Genomic DNA, 19473 nt, shown 5'->3' with positions numbered 1-19473 from the left:
GCTGGGTCAAACCATCATGGTAGCTCCACCAAACCAACGCTGGAAACTGCTTCCACAGGAATGGCCCAAGCTCATTGCAACCCCAATGCACCCTGGAGGAATTTGGACCTGGATCAGAGCCTGCATTTCACAGGCCATTAATAATGGTCTGAGCCAAAATCCCACCAAGAACACACCGAACTTGGGGGAGGGTAGGAGGAATCCAGACCCAGACTTTGGAGCTTGAGCTCACCTCTAACAAGATGGGCCCAGACAGCAAGAAACGTATCCACATGTGGGTCTAAACACTCCAGTGTTGAGCTGGGAGATTTGCCTTGAGACCCATCTCTCACGGCCTTTTGGGCAGCTAACTCAGCTCTGATCTATCACTTTTCACCCCAAGATCACAAAGGGCTTCATGAAGGTAGGTGGGTATCATTATCCCCTTTATAGAACTGGGTAAAATGAGTCATAGAGATGTGACTTGCCCAGGATCAGAACCTACATCTCCTGATTCCTAGTCACCTGTCCTACCCCTGGACCATGACCCCTAGATCGTTGCAGTATTGTTGATACAAGTTGCCTTTGCTTGTCCTGTCAGCTCAGCCAAATCTTAGCTGCACAGGAGAGCTGCCAGCTTTTCTTCACTACAAACTCTGACTGCCCTCTCCAAAGGATACAATTTGGTGTTATCTTCAGAGCATCCTCCCGCAAAGCACTGTGCACTGGGGATAGGACAATCCCCGCCTGTCTGCCCCTGCATCAAAGAACCAGAGGGAAGCCAGATGCAGAGTTTTGTTCTGGCTTGTTGCCTGTGGTGGGCTTCCACACAATCAGATCAACTCTTTTTATTAGAGTTTTTTTAGGTTTGTAATATAAGAAAGAGCTGGCGAGAGAGAATAGGGATTGAACCTCCTTGAAGAACAAAGGACAGAGGCGCTCAAAAGAAAAGATACAATTCCCTGACTGCTGCCCTGCCACCGAACGCAGCACTTTTCAAACCTGATTGTCATGGGGAAACCTGACACATGAGACCCGGAGATGTGAGGGATTCTCCTCCTGCATTTGTGGCTGAGGTCGGTGGAATGCTTTGAGGGCTTTCTGACAAGCAGGAGCTGTCCCCTCCATGACCTCTCTCCTTCTGGCTCAGCCAGACTTTGGGGAACTCTAAACTTGTTGCTTTGAGCTGCGCTGAGAAGAGCTAGCACTATCCTAGCTATGCAGATGCTTCCATCCACCAAACTCCCTCCCATTGGCCTTGAAGATGGCAGATCTCCTGGGGAATGAGGCATTGAAGAATTCATCTCTTCTTTCTTTCCCTTACATGCTGATGTGGCCATCTGTAAGCATAGCTGGGATTGCACAGAACGGCCTGTGGCTGCACTTATAAGGACAATGCTTAGGCCGGAACAAGAATGAATGTTGGATTCATTTCATGCCACAGGACGGGCCTTAGGGACGGTGAGGAGTGGAGGTGCTCACAGAATCAGAGCAGCAATAGGGAGTTCAGTAAGGGTGTAAAGGTCTGTCTCCATGAGCTAGCAGGAAGAATGGATGGGCCAGATGCTGGGGCTCCAGATCCCAATCTGCCTTTGGGAAATCATCGCTTTCCAGAGTCGGAATATCTCAGCATTTCTGTGACGTGGACAGAGTTACTCTGAAGCATGTACAGTGATGTACCAAAAGGGGGAGATAAAGGGCACCTGAGGCCTGATCGAACATCCACTGAAGTCACTGGAAAGATTCCTACTGGCTTCAGCAACCGCTGGATTGGGCCATGGTTACCAGGCGGATTGTTATAAGGGTGCTCATCTTACCTAATTCATTAAAGAGAGATTAGTTGTAAGCAGGGAGTTCAGGGAGACTATAAGGCTCTGCTACTGCTAGTTACAACTGGGGAGCGTATCTAGTGACAACCCAGTTAGCCCCCGAATCTGTTACAACATGGTTAAAGCATGTAGTGAGGGCGGGACTTTGGTTATGGATGGCATAACCAGGCTAAGATCTGACTTGAAGGTGTGTATGTGATGGACGCCATCTTGGCTGACTCCTCAAGGACTGACCCAGGGACCTCCGGAACTAACAAGCACAAGCCTCAAGGCTGTCTAGCTGTGGCTGTAACAGTCTCGTGACCTCCGTGGGAGACCTAGTGCACACCCTCATCCGTGGGTTACACAAGCTCAGAAGGATAATTTGCCAATGATTTAATCTTCGATTACGCATTTCAGGCTTCTCCAAGGCATGACTTTTCCATAAGGTTCTAAATAAGTCTCTACCAACCGAAATAAAAATATGCTCAACTTTTTAAACAAAAATGTTAAAAGCAGCAGCACAAAAAATAAATACACACATGCAAAGAGACAACACAATGAAGGACCAACACAATGGTCTTTTCCATTTTCTACATACACTTTTATTAGACAGGTGAGCTAACGCAAATAAAGCATGGATATGATGGATAAAAATCAATGGAGATCCATTGGAATACAATGAAATCCAATGGACACGAAATCCAGTGGACACAAACTATTTCTTGGCAGATACGGAGTGAAGTTCAATTCATAGCATGCTGAGGGGGATGGCCAATAATCAGTCCTACTCAGAGAAGATGAAGAGCAAGGGGTGAACGCAGCCAGCTACAAATGGAATACACTGTGAGATAGGGCACCAAAATGAGCTTCCTTCTAAGAGCGCTGGTATTTGGTCATGATCTTGCCAGTCCTGGGTAGATGTTTAACACTCATAGGGTCTGCCAACACTGCATCTGAGGTGTGGCTGCACCACATATAGACGCAGTAAAGCTGCAGCAGCATGGGCCGGTCAGGCCCACCCAGGACCCTGGGTACATATGCAAGCTGCTAGCCCGTGCTCCTGCGGCTTCCCTGCTGCTGCTGTCAGAGCTATCCGGGCTGCAGTCACGCCTCTGACTGCAGTACCGAACTGATGGCTGGGCAGCGTTGGGACTGAGATAAAATGTGGGGAAACCTATCAATGGAGTTGAGGCCTAAAATCGCATCATTAAGCCTGACTGGAACCTATTTTATTACTTGTGTTACGACAGCATCTACGAGCCCCAATCTGGCACAAGTGGGACTCTCGAGCTAGGATTTTTAAAGGAGCCTAATGGAGTCGTGTCATTAATAATGGGATTTGTGTGCCTAACTCCCCTAGGCTGATTGGAAAATCCCAGCCTAGAATTGCAGCCTGGCTTTTCCTGGGAAGGTCAATGAGGTGCCTCCAAGGACAGGGTTCTCTATGCCCGCTCAGACAACTGTCAGCCCCTGACTGCCGATGGGACTCCAGCCTCATTGGAGGCCTTCGTTTTTCTAACTCACTGGTGAGGGCATCTCTGTGGGCGGGAGGGTAATAGTAAAAGAAAGAAGCACCCCGGAATAGAAGCAATGTGTGCGAGAGATGGAAGGACTTCCCTTCACCTCCTGCCTCCCCACACTGCCCAGGACATTAGGACTGGCTGCTGTCTCGGAGACATAAAGCCCTGGGTGGAACAAAGGTGCACCCGCTCCCATCAACTTGCAAGAGTTTGGCCTGAGAAGGGACCGCATGAAGTGGCCCAAGGTGATAGCAGGGAATGTCGGAGGCTCCCCAGCTCCAAACCCTGACATGGTACGGATGGTGTCTCTCTGAAAAGCACCACCACACTGCATGGCGAGAGCCTGATGTGGATGCAGCGTGGAGCTCCTGAGCATCGGCTGCTGAGCCTGTGACCTTGACAAATGCTGTGGGAGCTGAACTGCACTGACTACTGAACAACTGTGCAGCTGCAAGGCACTGGCTGTAGCTGGCATGGCTCTGCCCCCAGAGCAGAAAGGCCCTCGGGCTGAAACTCATGTCCAGATAAAGAGGAGAAACTACTTCTGAGATTCGACACCTCCACAGCACCTCAGCCCTGTTGACAGCCACATCCTGCTCTCGCTGCCTCCAGTAAAATCATCCCAGCGAGAGCAGTGGATGAGCAAGACCGAAAGGATTAAAACATTTTCTGAGCCTCAACGTTTGCCCATCCCCCAGCATCCCCTAAATTCTGAAGGAGGAGGAAGCTTCTTTACCTTCCACCTCTGGGTTTTTCACAAATCCCATCGTGTCCTGGTGACCTTGGCTGGTCCAGTCCCAGGGGCTTCCCAGGCAGGTTTGGTATCTCCCTGAAATGTGCTTTGTACCTAACTGGAGGGTTTAGGTTTCAGGAAGTAATTTCCACTCCCCATCCCCTCCAAAAAGGAACAAGAGAGTATTCTACTACAATAGGGGCTGAATCAGCCCTTCTGACCTCTCCTGAACACAGCGGCTTCTGGGATACTGGGCTACAAGCCGGGATGACCACTGGAAGCCGAGGTTTGTTCATTTTTAACAAGGGGAAAGAGCATTGCAGGGCAAAGACAAGACAAGAGCGAGACAGCGTTTGCTAAAGGAAACCCATCTGGAGCGAGGCACTGCTCTTCTACCCATCTGTACTAGCAGGAGGCTGCTCTTCCCTCCAGGCCCGTGCATAACTCATTACATGGGTGAGTTCCTGAGGGACAAGGAGAAATCCCTTTCACTGACTGGAAGTCTCAGCTAATCACCTCTAGGCTGAGATCTTCAAAGCTGCCTAGGGAATATGGGGGCCCAATTACTTAAAATGACTAGGGCATCCAAACCACCTAGGTGCCTTTGGAAATGTTAACCTTGTCGCTCCCACCAGGAATTCGCCCCCTCCCCATCCTTCTGCACAGCTGCCGAGTACAACTGCAGCCTCCATGTGCTCCCTCCTATTGCCACAGGAGTGCGAGACACCTGAAGTGGAGCCCTGGCAGAGCTGGCCAGCTGCCCAGAGCGGTGCTTGGGGTACTAGCAGTGGGCATGCTCCCACCACATGACTGAGAGTGCCAAGAGGTGATGGACCTTCTTGTGCTCCCCCTGGGGTGGGGTGGCTCTGTCCCACCTGATGCAGAGGACGGGGACAGGCGAAGGAGCTGTGTTCTACGCTGCCTTGTGCGTCATAACTGAATCACTATCCGAGTTCTCTGGGTCGCGGGCAGGGATTTAAGAGGCAGAGAGACCCAGATGGAGTTTTGGATCCTCCTGGGTAGGGTTTGGGGCAGTTACAAAACATCCCTTCCCTGACTTGTAAAAAGAGCCCATTGCATGGGACCCACAATGAGATTCGGATACAGCCGGCTTTCGGACTCTAGCAGCATTTCCGTGCTGTGACGTGACATCTGCTGCTACAGATGCCATGGCAACCTGCAGGAACCAGGCTGCAGGGAGAACAGGGTCTGGAAAGGTAAAGCAGCACTGACACCTGCAGGTGGGGGGCAGGAATCTCAGCACCGGCATTGCCAGCAGCCCCTTGTCTTGTCTTTCCCCTGCTTTGTGCCCTAGACAAGAATCTGGAGCCTACTTAGGAGGCTCTTGCTTGAGCTGGCTCCTACGATCCAGCCTGCTCATAACCTGGGTAATGTCCACGTTTGTTGCTGCTTCTTTGGCCTTGGCCTCTTCCTCCTGCTGCCTCAGGATGACGGGGCTGGGGCTGGAGCGGAGGTGACGGCGTGCGAATGGGAAACTGGAACTAAGCAGAGAGAGAAGCAGGGAGTTACTGGGGGACAGAGAGAGGCAAAACTGACCAGAAAATGGGTCCTTGTCACCAAAAGCCCAAGGAACCTGCTTGGAGGGAGGGGCGTTGTTCGTGTCCTCCATTTGGAGCAAACAACCTGCTTAACCAGGGTGCAGAACGTGCAGACTCACGTTCCAGACATCTCAGCAGAACCCAGCCCAAGGGCCCGGCCCTGCCACAATTAATATCAATATCAGAACTCCCCAGAGCTTCTTCAGGAGCCAGGCTGGGCCCCAGACTCAGTCCTCGATGCTGCAAATGTTTATGTCTGCACGTGACTATCGTCCCACTGCAGTTCAGCAGCAGGATGCACTGAGCAGACTTTTCCCATGGCATTTCCTGCAGATTCATCCTCCCAGCCCATTTGCACACCACCCAGACGTTCCGTTGTTACGGGATTTCATACAAGCAGAAACTTGATGGTGAGATTGTGCAGGATTAAGACACTCCATATAAACCGCTTAGCTGGGAAAGGCTCTACAGTGGCATGAAGACGTCATGAAAATGGGACCAGGTTTGAATCGGCCAAACTGCTCAAATGTCATGGATTTCAAATTGTGCTGGGAATATTTTGTCCATCTCTAGTCAATAAGGGCCCAGTTCTGCCACCCATAATCACTCTGAGTTCACACTGAAATCAGTGGAACTATCTGCATAGGAAGGTACGACTTATCACGAATAAAGGTGGCAGAATCTGGCCCTAACCAAGGAAAATGGCTGTAAAATAGTAGCAAACCCCTTCTCCTGTCTCACTTAGAATCTCTTAGATAGGACACTGGATATAGAAACATCGAAATTCTGACACCACCCCAAGTCCAACAATAACCCCCAAATTTCCCTTGGCTGGTGCCAATTATTCCAAAGTAAGAGACGGTTGTTTTCGACAGACAGCAAATAACACAGCAATTCGCTGAGCAAAAAGCGCCTGGCCTGAAATCTCTGAGCATCCAGATGGCCTCAGGTAGAGAAGAAATACCAATTACAGAAACAGCCCATTCAATTAAATCCCTGAGGCTCTGCGTGAGGTGTGCGTGTGGTCTCCTGTCACAGCGTCTGAAAAAAGGCAGTGCATTATGAGATAACATATGATGCTGATCCTTGACACTTTGATCGTATCTTTCAACTAAAGATCTCAGGGCGCTTTCAAACAGCAGCTGGTTATGAATTCCACCAGCCCTGGGAGACAGGTGACATAATACCCATTTCACAGGAGGATATGTTGAGATACAGAGAGACGGAGAGCCTGATTTGTAAACGTGCATTAGTGCACACGTCATTTCCACCACTGTGCCAATTAGGAAAATGCATGTGCAAAGTAAGAGGTTTATAGAGCATGTACATTTTAAAAGCAAACATGGCCTCAGTGAATGGACTGAAGCCACACAAATCAGTTGCAGAGCTGTCAGCAGAACAAAAGGGTCCTTGCTCCTAGTCCCAGATATGGGAGTAGCAAACTACCCCTCCATTATACACATTGGCAGGCAACTAACACTGAGCCTGAGCCTGAACCATTGAAGTCAACGGGAGTTGTGCCACTGACCTCAATGGGATTAGGATCGGGGCCGTTTTGTCCTTAATCATCAAACATGCTAGAAGGGATGGGAATGATGGGTGAGATTTTTACAAGTGCTCCCTACATTGGCCTAACTGCTAGTGACGTCAACGGGCACTTTACCATTGACTTCAATGGGGCAGTTAGACCAGTGTTTCTCAACAATCGGTCCGTGGACCGGCACTGGTCCCTGAGATCTCCCTGACACAGTTTAGGAAGGCAGCAAGCCAGCCCTAGTCTCAAGAAGGTTGAGAAACACCGTTAGACCAGTGCTCAAACCCTGCCCAAAACGCTTTCTTTAGTGAAATGCGCTGCCTGCTTGGCTGCAAATTACTTCCCTCCCTTCATGAGGAGTTTCACCTTACACCATCCTGAGCAGACCTAGAGCAAGGCTCTTCTATAACCTCTACTCGCAAGGCATATCGTGCTGTGATGCCCCTCTCTGGCTGTTTAAACAGGAGCTTTCATGTCCTCTGTGACGTACAGATCTCTCTCTCTCTCTCCACTTCCTTTGCTTTTCCACGATGGAATCATTATCAACAACAATGAAAACAAGTATCAAATAGGCAGCCTTTGATGTGTTTTTCTCTCTCAGCATCTGCTGGATGCTGTCTGAAGTGTGAATATTACATCCCGGGAGCAGCTATCTGCAAACATTAATGCATTTGCTGGAATTACAAGCGGCCTCTCCAGGATGTACGGCACGGCGGCAAGACCGTGGTGGCAGCTGGGGGTGTTACTGAGCTGCACATTGCATCTGCTGGGGGTGGGGGAGGGGGGAATCCTGATCAGTTATCATCTTCTATTGCAGTAGTGCCTGGAAGAGCCCTGGACCAGGGTTCCGCACCGCTTGGGAAGGAACAAGAACAAATCAAGAGCCGGTGGGGTCTCTGCAGAGGAGACACAATCTCCTGACAGGGATCCCAACGTGCCTGAAGCATGGGGTAAGCTGGCATCTGTAATTCCTCCTCAATGACCTTAACTCGACCTGCCATTGGGAGTGGTGGCCCCCAGTAAGAACCTGATCCAAAGCCCATTGAAGTTAGCAGGAGTCTTTCCATTAACTTCAATGGGCTTTGGATCCGGCCCTATGAGAGCAGAGCTTGTGAGACCCTTACTCCTTACTTGCTGGGTTATGGGGTGTCAGGGGCACAGAGAAAGAGGAGCTCCCTGTCCCAGAGGCAGCAAGCCACCCCTTTTGGCTCTGACATGGCAAATTCGGCCTGATGAGACGGCAGTACTTAAACCAGGCTGCCTGAAGTCACAGAATCATAGAAGATCAGGGTTGGAACGGACCTCAGGAGGGCATCTAGTCCAACCCCCTGCTCAAAGCAGGGCCAATCCCCAATTTTTTTTTGCCCCAGATCCCTAAATGGCCCCCTCCAGGATTGAGCTCACAACCCTGCGTTTAGCAGGCCAATGCTCAAACCACTGAGCTACCCCCCCCGCACAAAAGTCCCTGAAACTGCTGTGCCAGCTGATGTGAGAAGCCAGCATTTGATCTGGAAACAGTCTTGTGGCGCCTGATTTTCCAGTGCCTTGCACCTTGTGCCCGCATTCCCACCAGCGCAAAAGGGAGTGTCAGACACTATTACTCTGCTCTGCCTTGCACTGGTGTAAATAGCTACCTGAGCGCAGGGCTGTGAGCGCTCACACCACACAAATGCCACGTGCCATGGAGGAGAACAGAGTTACCCCATCTTGTCTTAAAACCCAGAGGGCTTTGGATGGGATCACTTTAACCCTGCGTAGGTTCTCTCAGGCCTGATGTACAGCACCCTTCTGGCAGCGGGTAATGATTAGCTCAGCAGTCACAAAAAGGATTTAGCACTTGCCAGATAGGCTCTGACTGCACACAAGCCATTTCCACGGGGTTCACAAACAAACAGGGTAATCAGCAAGACTTAAATCCACTGTAATTAAACAAATGTCTAAATCACAGTCATTTCGCTGAAACTCAGGCTCTTTGTAGCCCCAGCACAATAAAAAAAGCACATAACCCACAATCACACCGCAATTTACTTGCCTTTTTTTCACTATCTCTTGGGGCACAATGGCCTTGGCCAACATCTCCTTGTATATTGGAGACTTTAAATAGCGACCATAAGAGTCCTACTGGGGGGAAAAGGGAAACCGGTAGTTATGAATTGCAAACAGCCTAATTAAAATCATCTTGGAGTACAGTGCTCAGGAGCCAATGAGGCTGAGAAATTGGAAATCTCGCCCAGCAGATCTCATTCATTAAAACTAACAGCTTCTCATCGGACGGGAAAGTCCCCAATGTAGAATTCAGAATGAAAAGGGGATTGATGAGCCTAGCTCAAGACTAAGGTCTTTTAGGCTACATCTACACTGCAGTAAAAAACCCACTCCCCAAGTCTCAGAGCCCAGGTCCACTGACGCAGGCTCACAGGGCTCGGGCTGCGGGACTAAAAATAGACGTTCGGGCTTGGTCTGGAGCTGGGCTGAGTCCCACCCCTCTCGTGGGGTTTCAGAGCCCAGGCTCCAACCCAAGCCCGAACGTCTACACTGCCATTTTTAGCCCTCCAGCCTGAACCCCGCCAGCCTGAGTCAGCTGAACCGGGCCAGCCAGGGGTCTTTTACTGCAGTGTAGATGGACCCTCACTGTGATGGCAATGTGCGTCAAGATCTAGTGCTGGGCCATGTCCTCAGCTGGTGCAAAACAGCACAGCTCCATTGACGGCAATGCCAATTCCCCCCAGATGCAGGTCTGGCCCCCAGTGCCCCTCTTTTCTAAGTGTCCTGTCTAGATCATACGTGAGGGGAGGTCCCAGCTGGGGCGTTATTTCTTGTTACCGTAGTCTAATGGACTACACTGCCTTGATCTAGCTGAGAGTCAACACAGCTCCAAACATCAGATCTACAATAGGGTGCCTGCCTATGGACCAGGGGAAAGTGCATGTAAACACAGGACAAAAAGCTTACTTTTCAGGAGCAGCACCACAGCATATGTTCTTGGCACAAAAGTCACCCATTTGTACCCCAGTGTTATGAACCTTCCCACAATTATCGCCGGAACACACTCTGCTAAAATGTGCATCCTACCACATGTTGACTTGATCTGGGATGCAAAATGATAGATGCCGAATAGGGTGGGCATCTGTAACTCCACAAAACAATAACAACAATCAATGCTCATATAGCACCATAAAGTGCTGTACAAACATTGATTAATATAGCCTCACAACCCTAATTAATTCAGGGAAATTCTGTGGCCTGTGTTATACCAGAGATCAGACTAGATGATCATAATGGTCACTCCTAGCCTTATAATCTAGGACAGTTTTATCATCCCCACTTGACAGATAGGAAAAATGAACCGTAGAGGAGCTAAGTGATTTGTCCAAGGCTCAGTGTGAGTCAGTGGCAGAGTTAAGTTTTGAATTTGGAATTTCCTAGCTCATAGCCCTGAGTTCTATCCACTAACTAGAGCACGTTGCCTTACAATGGGATGGCATGAACCATTTCTTTCCCACTGCAGGGCAGCAAGTGGTCTCCTTTCAAATAGGGGTCACTTGGGAGCGACGGCAGCTAGCATGCAGAGACACGGAAAGGCACAGACAAGCTGGGATGCCATCTGGATTTGTAAGCAAATGACAAACCTTTTTCATGAGCATATAAATATGAGTCTGAGCAGCATCTAAAACGTAGCGGTGAGGGTGCTTGAGACCTTTGACTGTGATGCCCATCGTTGTGCCATCAATGTTAATCCAGCGCCTTGCCCCTGGAGCCAGGAAGAGTCTGAAACCAGAAACAGTCAATTTCATGAGGTGAGAACTAACAGAGACTGTTCTGCTTCCACGGATGGAACGAAAAGTGCTTTCAACTGCCAGCCAGAATTCACCCCTGGTTCTTTTTCATACCATAGGGTAGTAAACCTCCCTTTCGCCAGAATGACCACCTCATGCACCACCTACAATCACATGCTTTGATGCCACAATTTACAGTATTAATAATATTTTGCACTCAGGACCTACTCCAAAACCCAATGTGGGTCTTTCCAAAGACTTCCATGGGCTTTGGGTTAGCCCCTCATCCAGAAAGCTCCAAGCGCTTTCTTGAATATTAATTAATGAATATTAATTTTATTTTCTTGAATATTAATTAATGAATATTAATAACACTAATGAGAACTACGGACATAATACCATCCCCATTCTCCAGACCGGATAGAGGAGACTGAACCTCACAGAATAAGACATAGGCAGAACCCAGAGCTTTTGTCTCCCAGAAAGACTAACCCTCTCCCTTGTATGAATCGTGTAGGTGGAAAGGGGAGGGGGGAAAGTTGCTTTATAATAAAACAATGTTTGTTTTCTTTATTTAAAGGGACTTCCTTCCTACAGTGGGACAATCCCACATGCGTGCTTCATGCCGGCTCCCAAAGGAAATCCTGGCAGATACTCAGCAATACACTTTTCCTAGAGGAGAGCAACACAAGACAAGGATAGGGATGGCAACACATCAGGAAGATGGACTGAAAACCAAGGCGTCCTAACACTCACTTGTAAATTTCTTCTGCTTTTTCTTTGACCTTGGATTGGTCTCCATACTTCAGGTCCTCACAGGCTTCCCAGAACCCCAGGTTCTCTCCTGAACAATGAGGGATCAGTGACAAGGGTGGGAGAGGGACAAAGAAAATGATGGCTGAGTGAAATAAAAATCCTCAACTGAATTCACTTGATTCAATATTTGTTGGCCAAGCTCCTGAAATTATGTCTCCGATTATGTCTCCGATTATGACAGTCACCCTGAGGCTTTCTGTTTGGCATAGGCTTTTTGATGGCTCTCTGCACAAGGATGAATTTCACCCTAAGTGCATATAAAATTGACATATGCAATTTCTTATTAGCATCAGTTGATTTGTAGGTGGTCTGGCAACAAACCAGCTCACTTTGCAGTTAGTTCTTTGCTATTGCATTTTATGTCCTCTGCCACTAGATGGCATTGCATGCACTGACTCTACAGCCTGTCTCCGCAAACGTCAACGTCACTTCTTAAGACTTCCCATTAATGTCTCAGATCACTGCCCCTATTATAATGGCTTTCTAAAAATACCACTTTGTGTTGTAAATATGCTGTAGTGATGCTGAGAGGGTGATGCGGGAGGGACAGGAACACAGACCCACCACTGAATTCTTTCTTCAGGAACAGCTGGAAGTTCTGGCGGCCTTTCGGGTCCCTCATCAGCTCGCTAAAATTAAAGGCCCATCGCTCCACGCGCATCTTGGTAGGGATTTCCACTCTGCAAAGGTTTCATAGAATCATAGAATATCAGGGTTGGAAGGGACCTCAGGATGTCATCTAGTCCAACCCCCTGCTCAAAGCAGGACCAATCCCCAACTAAATCATCCCAGCCAGGGCTTTGTCAAGCCTGACCTCAAAAACTTCAAAGGAAGGAGATTCCACCACCTCCCTAGGTAACGCATTCCAGTGCTTCACTATCTTCCTAGTGAAAAAGTTTTTCCTAATATCCAACCTAAACCTCCCCCACTGCAACTTGAGACCATTACTCCTCGTTCTGTCATCTGCTACCACTGAGAACAGTCTAGATCCATCCTCTTTGGAACGCCCTTTCAGGTAGTTGAAAGCAGCTATCAAATCCCCCCTCATTCTTCTCTTCCGCAGACTAAAAATCCCAGTTCCCTCAGCCTCTCCTCATAAGTCATGTGTTTCAGTCCCCTAATCATTTTTGTTGCCCTCCGCTGGACGTTTTCCAATTTTTTCACATCCTTCTTGTAGTGTGGGGCCCCAAACTGGACACAGTACTCCAGATGAGGCCTCACCAACGTCGAATAGAGGGGAACGATCACGTCCCTTGATCTGCTGGCAATGCCCCTACTTATACATCCCAAAATGCCATTGGCCTTCTTGGCAACAAGGGCACACTGTTGACTCATATCCAGCTTCTCGTCCACTGTAATCCCTGGGTCCTTTTCTGCAGAACTGCTGCCTAGCCATTCGGTCCCTAGTCTGTAGTGGTGCATGGGATTCTTCTGTCCTAAGTGCAGGATTCTGCACTTGTCCTTGTTGAACCTCATCAGATTTCTTTTAGCCCAATCCTTTAATTTGTCTAGGTCCCTCTGTATCCTATCCCTACCCTCCAGCGTATCTACCTCTCCTCCCAGTTTAGTGTCATCTGCAAACTTGCTGAGGGTGTAATCCACACCATCCTCCAGATCATTAATGAAGATATTGAACAAAACCGGCCCCAGGACCGACCCTTGGGACACTCCACTTGATACTGGCTGCCAGCTGGACATGGAGCCATTGATCACTACCCACTGAGCCCGACAATCTAGCCAGCTTTCTATCTACCTTATAGTCCATTCATCCAGCCCATACTTCTTTAACTTGCTGGCAAGAATACTGTGGGGGACTGTGTCAAAAGCTTTGCTAAAGTCAAGGAATAACAGGTCCACTGCTTTCCCCTCATCCACAGAGCCAGTTATCTCGTCATAGAAGGCAATTAGATTAGTCAGGCATGACTTGCCCTTGGTGAATCCATGCTGACTGTTCCTGATCACTTTCCTCTCCTCTAAGTGCTTCAGAATTGATTCCTTGAGGACCTGCTCCATGATTTTTCCAGGGACTGAGGTGAGGCTGACTGGCCTGTAGTTCCCCGGATCCTCCTCCTTCCCTTTTTTAAAGATGGGCACTACATTGAGCACAAACACCACCGTTTCCCTCTGGAGTCAGGTCACTGCTCGCTGCGGGATTTGGTATATTAATTAAAAACAGAACGCCCTTCACTGGCGTGCCAAGAGATTTCCCAGCGCCGTCTGCTTTCCAGTCTGCTGCAATGAGCTCCTGAGGTCAGCCCACTAGGTAAGTAGCAATTAAACAACCTTCTGCACAGTGAGATCAGGACTAAGGGGCTGATTCTGCTCTGATTTATACCAGTTCTATACTGGTGCCACACTATTGGCTTGCTACTGCTGATTTACATTGGCGTGAGATTAGAATCCAACATAAAATCTCTCTCTGGAGGCTGCAACGTGTGGGGGCATTGCATCCCTTCAGCAACACAACACAGCGGTGTACCCAGTTTAACTGACCAGTTCATGTGTGCACTTGCAATGGAATAGATCCCTTAGGGGACACAGTGTATGGGTCTGATGCTTCAGTCCTTAGGCAGGGAAATCTCTTGGTGAAGTTTTGCCTGCCTAGGACCTCAGGACTGGGGTCCACACCTATAACTTAGCTAAGTAGGCTCCCTTGTTCATAATTGGCCACATTCTGCTCTCGGGTGAATGGGAACCCTTCACACTCATCCAAGAGCAGAATTAGGCCCAGAGGCATGGTATGAATTTATGAACTCCCACACCATTAAGGAAGACTACACTTAAAGAGAAGGCAGATGATACTGCAAGTACAGGTATCAACACTGCCCAAGGACCACTGGCCTTTTCGCTGTTAAGCTACTTCACATGCTAAGAATAGGAAAGCATCGCCACTTATCACAGGAGAGTGGATATCATGATTAGGTCAATGCTGCTTTTTTTTCCAATATCCCGCAATATAAAGGCTTTGTAAGCCACGAGTTGGTGGGAGAACAAATACATACAGCTTTGCATTGAGCTCCCAGAACTCAGAGTCATCTGTTATCCAGGGGTTGCTGGGGAGGCATCCAGACATGATGGGATCATTGGAGAGGAACTGTTCACAGTATTTCACAAGCCTGAAAATAATTGAGAATAAACCAAGATGATTGGCTGCAGGCAGCGCTTCAACCAGTATGTTTATAAACCTAAGAAAATTATTACACAGGGCTTGGACCTCTTCCTAAGTGCATGCATAACGGGGCCTGGATCCTGAATGGGACCTCTGCAATGTGAATAATAATAAGAACAATGAATCTTTTCCCATCCAGCCACAACACGCAACAAAAACACCCACCAAATGTGGGCCTGTATGTTGTCTTTCAAAAGTGGCCAGTGATCTTGGGGGGTGTCCCAGTGTTTGGGAGCTGAACTTAAGACACACACCCACAGTGACTTCAGAAGCAGAGCGAGGAATAGAACCCAGGAATCGGGAGCTCAGATTCCCTCACAGAATGGTTTGCTGCTTTGATATGAGAGGAAGGGAGCAGACAGAAAGGAAAACGGATGTTGCAGGAACCTGAACTAGGATCCAGACAACCTGACTGATAGACGATGGGAACAAGGACCTTGAGCAGCTTCCTTACAAAAACAGCATCTTTTAAATTTTGCTGCAATGGGTTCCCTCCCAGGGGCTGTCCTGCCCAGCATCCTGTCTCAGGGAACCCTGGGTAGATGGGAGCTGGCTGAGCATGCCCCAGCTGGCTATCACGTTCCTCTCCACAGCTTCTGTATAGCTCATTACTCTGCAGAGCACTTTGAGCTGCTTTACGAATGAAGCCAAAGTCTCTTCTGTTCTCGTTAGAGAAAAGCAGAGAAATATTTAATGTCCCACCTCCAGGCGCCGGCCAGACTTGTAATTACACCCAATTTCATTAACACGCTGTGAAAATTTTTTTCCCCTTCTTCACTTTTGAAAAATTTGTCTGGTTTCTGTGTTTAAAATTCATCCCAGGCTAAGCTGCTGTCATGGGTTCACAGCTGGGTGCGCGCTGTCCACCGCAGTGATGCTAATAGATATCTTGGCACAGATCCTATAACTATACCCGTAGCGTATTGGGGTTTGACACCAGCACACTTGATACTATCTTCTCAGTGGAAATGCCAAGGCATTCAGCGCTCGCATCATTCAGACCAATCCATATATTCTAATCGAGCTGCAAATCTAAACCCATCAGCCCAGGTTACATTGCACTGTCCCTCTAATGATCCAGGCTTTCCAGCTCCTCCTGGATCAATAAAGCACTCTGCTGTGTGCATACTGTCTGGAGACTGATCCTGCCCTAACCAATAAGGCCTGATCTCTGAGATTGGCTCAAGGGCCACATTTCCTCAAAGCTGAGGAAAGCTTAGCTCTAGAGACTGGGTTTGACCCAGTATAGAGACAGGGCTAGTCACTCTTGTGTGAGGTGTTTCATCAGCAACCGTTAGCTAATTAAGCATCACGGCACCCCTGGGAGGTAGGCAAGTGTCCTCAGCTCCAGTTCACAGACTGGGAAACTGAGGCACAGAGAGGTGTATGTGACCTGCCCAAGGCCACAGAGGGGAGACAGAAGCAGAGACAGGCACAGAACAAGAACTCCTGACTCCTTTTCCCCTGCTATAACCACTAGCCCACACTGCCTTCCTCCCAGGCCTTCCTCAAGACTGTGACCATTTCACACCCACCTGGGGAAATCCGTTCCCAGGTACCATGGCTCAGTACCCGGTGGATTGCAGGGCCTGGGGGAAGGAATCCTCCCCAGGGGGCACGGAGCAGCAGCACCACCAATGCATGGAGACTGCTTCAGCTGAATGATAGGAATGGTGGCCTCCCCGTGTGACGGAGTTGGGGATAGGGCTTGGCGACCCTGCTGTCCTTCCCTGCCCTTTCTCCATAGCCACACAGTGCTGGGTAAGAGGTACACAGCCTCCCAAATCCTCAGGGCTGCACCAGTCCCGCGACCTGAATGCTCTCTGTACCCCCAGGAGAAGGCAGGGCTTGTCTGTGTGCAATTCCAAATACTATCCCACTATGACACATCACCGTCCCCTCGCGCTTTCGGTTGATTGATTCTCTGGCCTGTGTTAGGCAGGAGGTCAGACTATGATCATAAATGGTCTCTTCTCCTTAAAAATCTATGAATCTCCCAGGCCCCCAACTGCCCCTGTCCCAGCATTGCCAATCCCAAGCACTCAAAATTCCTGAGTGACGAGCCCCTGCCCCACATCATGAGATTGGTTTAAACTCATGAATGTTTAAATATCCTGTAATACATTTTGGGGGAAAGGGAGTTGCCTTCTGGGTTTTGAGTCTCTAGAGGTCACATTCTCAGGTTTTCCTCCACAACCACGAGGGACAGAAACTTGTGGGGGGGTTTTAAATGAAAACTGGGATCGTCTGATGTCATCACATGACTCCAAGAGCTGGGGCTTTAAGACAAAACACCAAATTTCATGAGACTTGCAGTAAAATTGCAAGAGAGGGTGGCACTATATGCAAAACAGCTGGCGGGGCTTGACGTGCCTGGACTGGACTCCAACGTAACTGCCCAGCACATGCAAACCTCTGCAAGAAAATAAGTGACCTATGTCTGAGGTTGGACATTAATTTCATGGCAAATGCCAAAGGGATGTAACCTCTTTTTGCCAATCAAGCATTACCCACATCAAATCTAGCTAGGTCCCTATGACGGGTATGGCTGGATGTTCAGTCAGTGTCCATCACTGGCAATCTTCTGCCATCTAAGTTTCCAGCGCCCAGGTCACATAGCTGCAGTCCTTGGTAAACATGCTTTGTAATTCGTTAGTCTCCCATCCCAAGAGCCCTTCTGTTCTGAGAGCACGGCAGGTAATTGGCATGATATGGGATCTGTTTGGGAAAGACCCCAATGGGGAGTAGGGACAGGGGAGGAAGGGCAGTCCGTCACTCGGACTATCCTTCAGACACCACTTTTAACAATGTGGGACAACCAGGATATGTTTACACTGTCCGCGGCACCGAGCCACCCACCCCGAGTCAACAGGCTCTAGGGGCTCATGCTACCACGCTGAAAAAAGCCGTATAGCCGTCGCGGCTCAGGCTCTGAAGCTCATTCCCCTCCTTAGGCTTCAAAGCCCGACCTCCAGCCTCAGCCTCTAAGTGCTGTCCGCACAACTATTTTTAGAGTGCCAGTACAAGTCCCGCAACCCCAAGTCTGTGGGCCCGGGCTGGGAGGCTTGCTGACACGGGCAGTGTAGACACCCCCCCCCGCCCCCAAGTGACTTCATTCACCGCATTCTGCAGAACACCCACATCAGGAACTAGAACACGGTCACCCAGCTGATGGCGGCAAAGCGGGTTGTGGAGGGTGGGGAGGGGAAGTGTCCATCTCCACTGGTCACTCAGCCCACTACAGCAAACAGATGGGAGACAGAGACACAGCTGAATCACAGCACAGCAGCCTGTGAAAAGCAGCTGTTGCATTCTGATACTGTACAGCTGGATTCCACCGCCCAGATACATTATCTGTCTAACAAACTGGTAGATCAGATGCTTTCCACTGCTGGAACCAGGAAGTTTTCTTTATTGATGGTGCTTTGTTCCACTCTGTTTTCCCAAATAATCCTTTCCTTTTAACCCAGAACCTGGGTTACATTCACGGCCCTTCAGGATATTGACTTCCTGTCAAAACAATGGTGGTGGTGATGAACATGATAGGGTACCTATACTCAGTCCCTGCTTGGTCAAAATTCCCATTGGTTATAACTGGAATCTTAATGAAAGACCTGATCCTTTTCCCATTTCAGTTTATGGCTAAGCAGAACTGAGCCTTCATGCCAGGATTGGAACTCAGAGCCTTCTCTGCTTTATGGGTGACCTTGGTTTTACCACCAGTTTCCAATCCAGTTATTACACAGCCTTGAGACACTGTGTGTAAAGAACACAGTGTGAGACCATGCAATTGATTGCCCTAGTCAGTCACCAGCTGCCAGAGTAAATAGGTTAATCATCTCATTAACGGAAGAGAATTTAAGACTAATTAATGTAGGGGCATAAGGGAATCAGAACTTACCCTCCAAGGGAGACGGAAGACTTCACTGTGGACTTCATGAGGACCTGCTGATAGTACATGATCTAAGAGGCACAGATATGGTTTGTAGTTAGCAGAATTGCAGTCATGTGAGTGAAAGCTGGTCATCTACTTCATCCCTTCTGCAAGATAGCGGGACAGTTACAATAGTTTCTGCATCACCCCTAACAAGTGGGTGTCCATGGAGTCCAGAATCCCTGAATGATTTTATCACCATGGTTATTTTCATGAGGGTTTTTCAAATGTCACGAGAATGTTCTATAATGTGCAAGTAATTAGCCGGAGTTCCCCATGCTCTATCGTAATGGAATAATAGCTGCAATGGCATTTCTGTCTGCACAATGAGTCTGATCACCTCCCAGATGCTCTGGAGGATTTAGGTGTGCAATTATCATTGCTACTTGGTTGTCTCTATGCTGGCAACTTTGGAGATATTTCCTATCATGGCTCTACCACGGGTGCAGCTCCATCAGTGTTCAGCGATGGTGGGAGTGTTTTTACCACCATATTGTTTAATCCCACTCAGAGCTTTCCCACCATTGCTAGAAATGAGGGCAGTGCAATGCGGGGAGATTTCCTGAAAATGCATTAGACTGAAAGCTTTTGGAGGCAGGAACAACGTTGATCTGTGTGTATGAGAAGCACCTATCTTTGGGC

The 19473-nt window shown here is 48.8% G+C and overlaps 1 protein-coding gene across 4 annotated transcripts in view; it reads right to left on the bottom strand.

Annotated features, from left to right (window-relative positions):
• Window positions 1-19473, bottom strand: part of RGS9 (regulator of G protein signaling 9) — a 75423-nt gene that overhangs the window by 6555 nt on the left and 49395 nt on the right. Inside the window, exons 14-20 of one of the 4 annotated variants that reach the window (XM_074971150.1) lie at window positions 18799-18860; window positions 14731-14844; window positions 12293-12408; window positions 11669-11756; window positions 10766-10904; window positions 9169-9254; window positions 5428-5545 (exon numbers count right to left, since the gene is read on the bottom strand). In XM_074971150.1, the coding sequence (XP_074827251.1) occupies window positions 5428-5545; window positions 9169-9254; window positions 10766-10904; window positions 11669-11756; window positions 12293-12408; window positions 14731-14844; window positions 18799-18860 (723 nt within the window). Of the gene's footprint in view, window positions 1-5427; window positions 5548-9168; window positions 9258-10765; window positions 10905-11668; window positions 11757-12292; window positions 12409-14730; window positions 14845-18798; window positions 18861-19473 lie in introns of those variants that run through there. The other 3 variants (XM_074971151.1, XR_012641831.1, XM_074971152.1) reach the window with 3 other exon arrangements.

Source organism: Natator depressus, chromosome 14, assembly GCF_965152275.1.
Source record: "Natator depressus isolate rNatDep1 chromosome 14, rNatDep2.hap1, whole genome shotgun sequence".
Classification (NCBI taxonomy): Eukaryota; Metazoa; Chordata; order Testudines; family Cheloniidae; genus Natator; species Natator depressus.
This window is presented reverse-complemented; position numbering and strand designations above follow the sequence as displayed.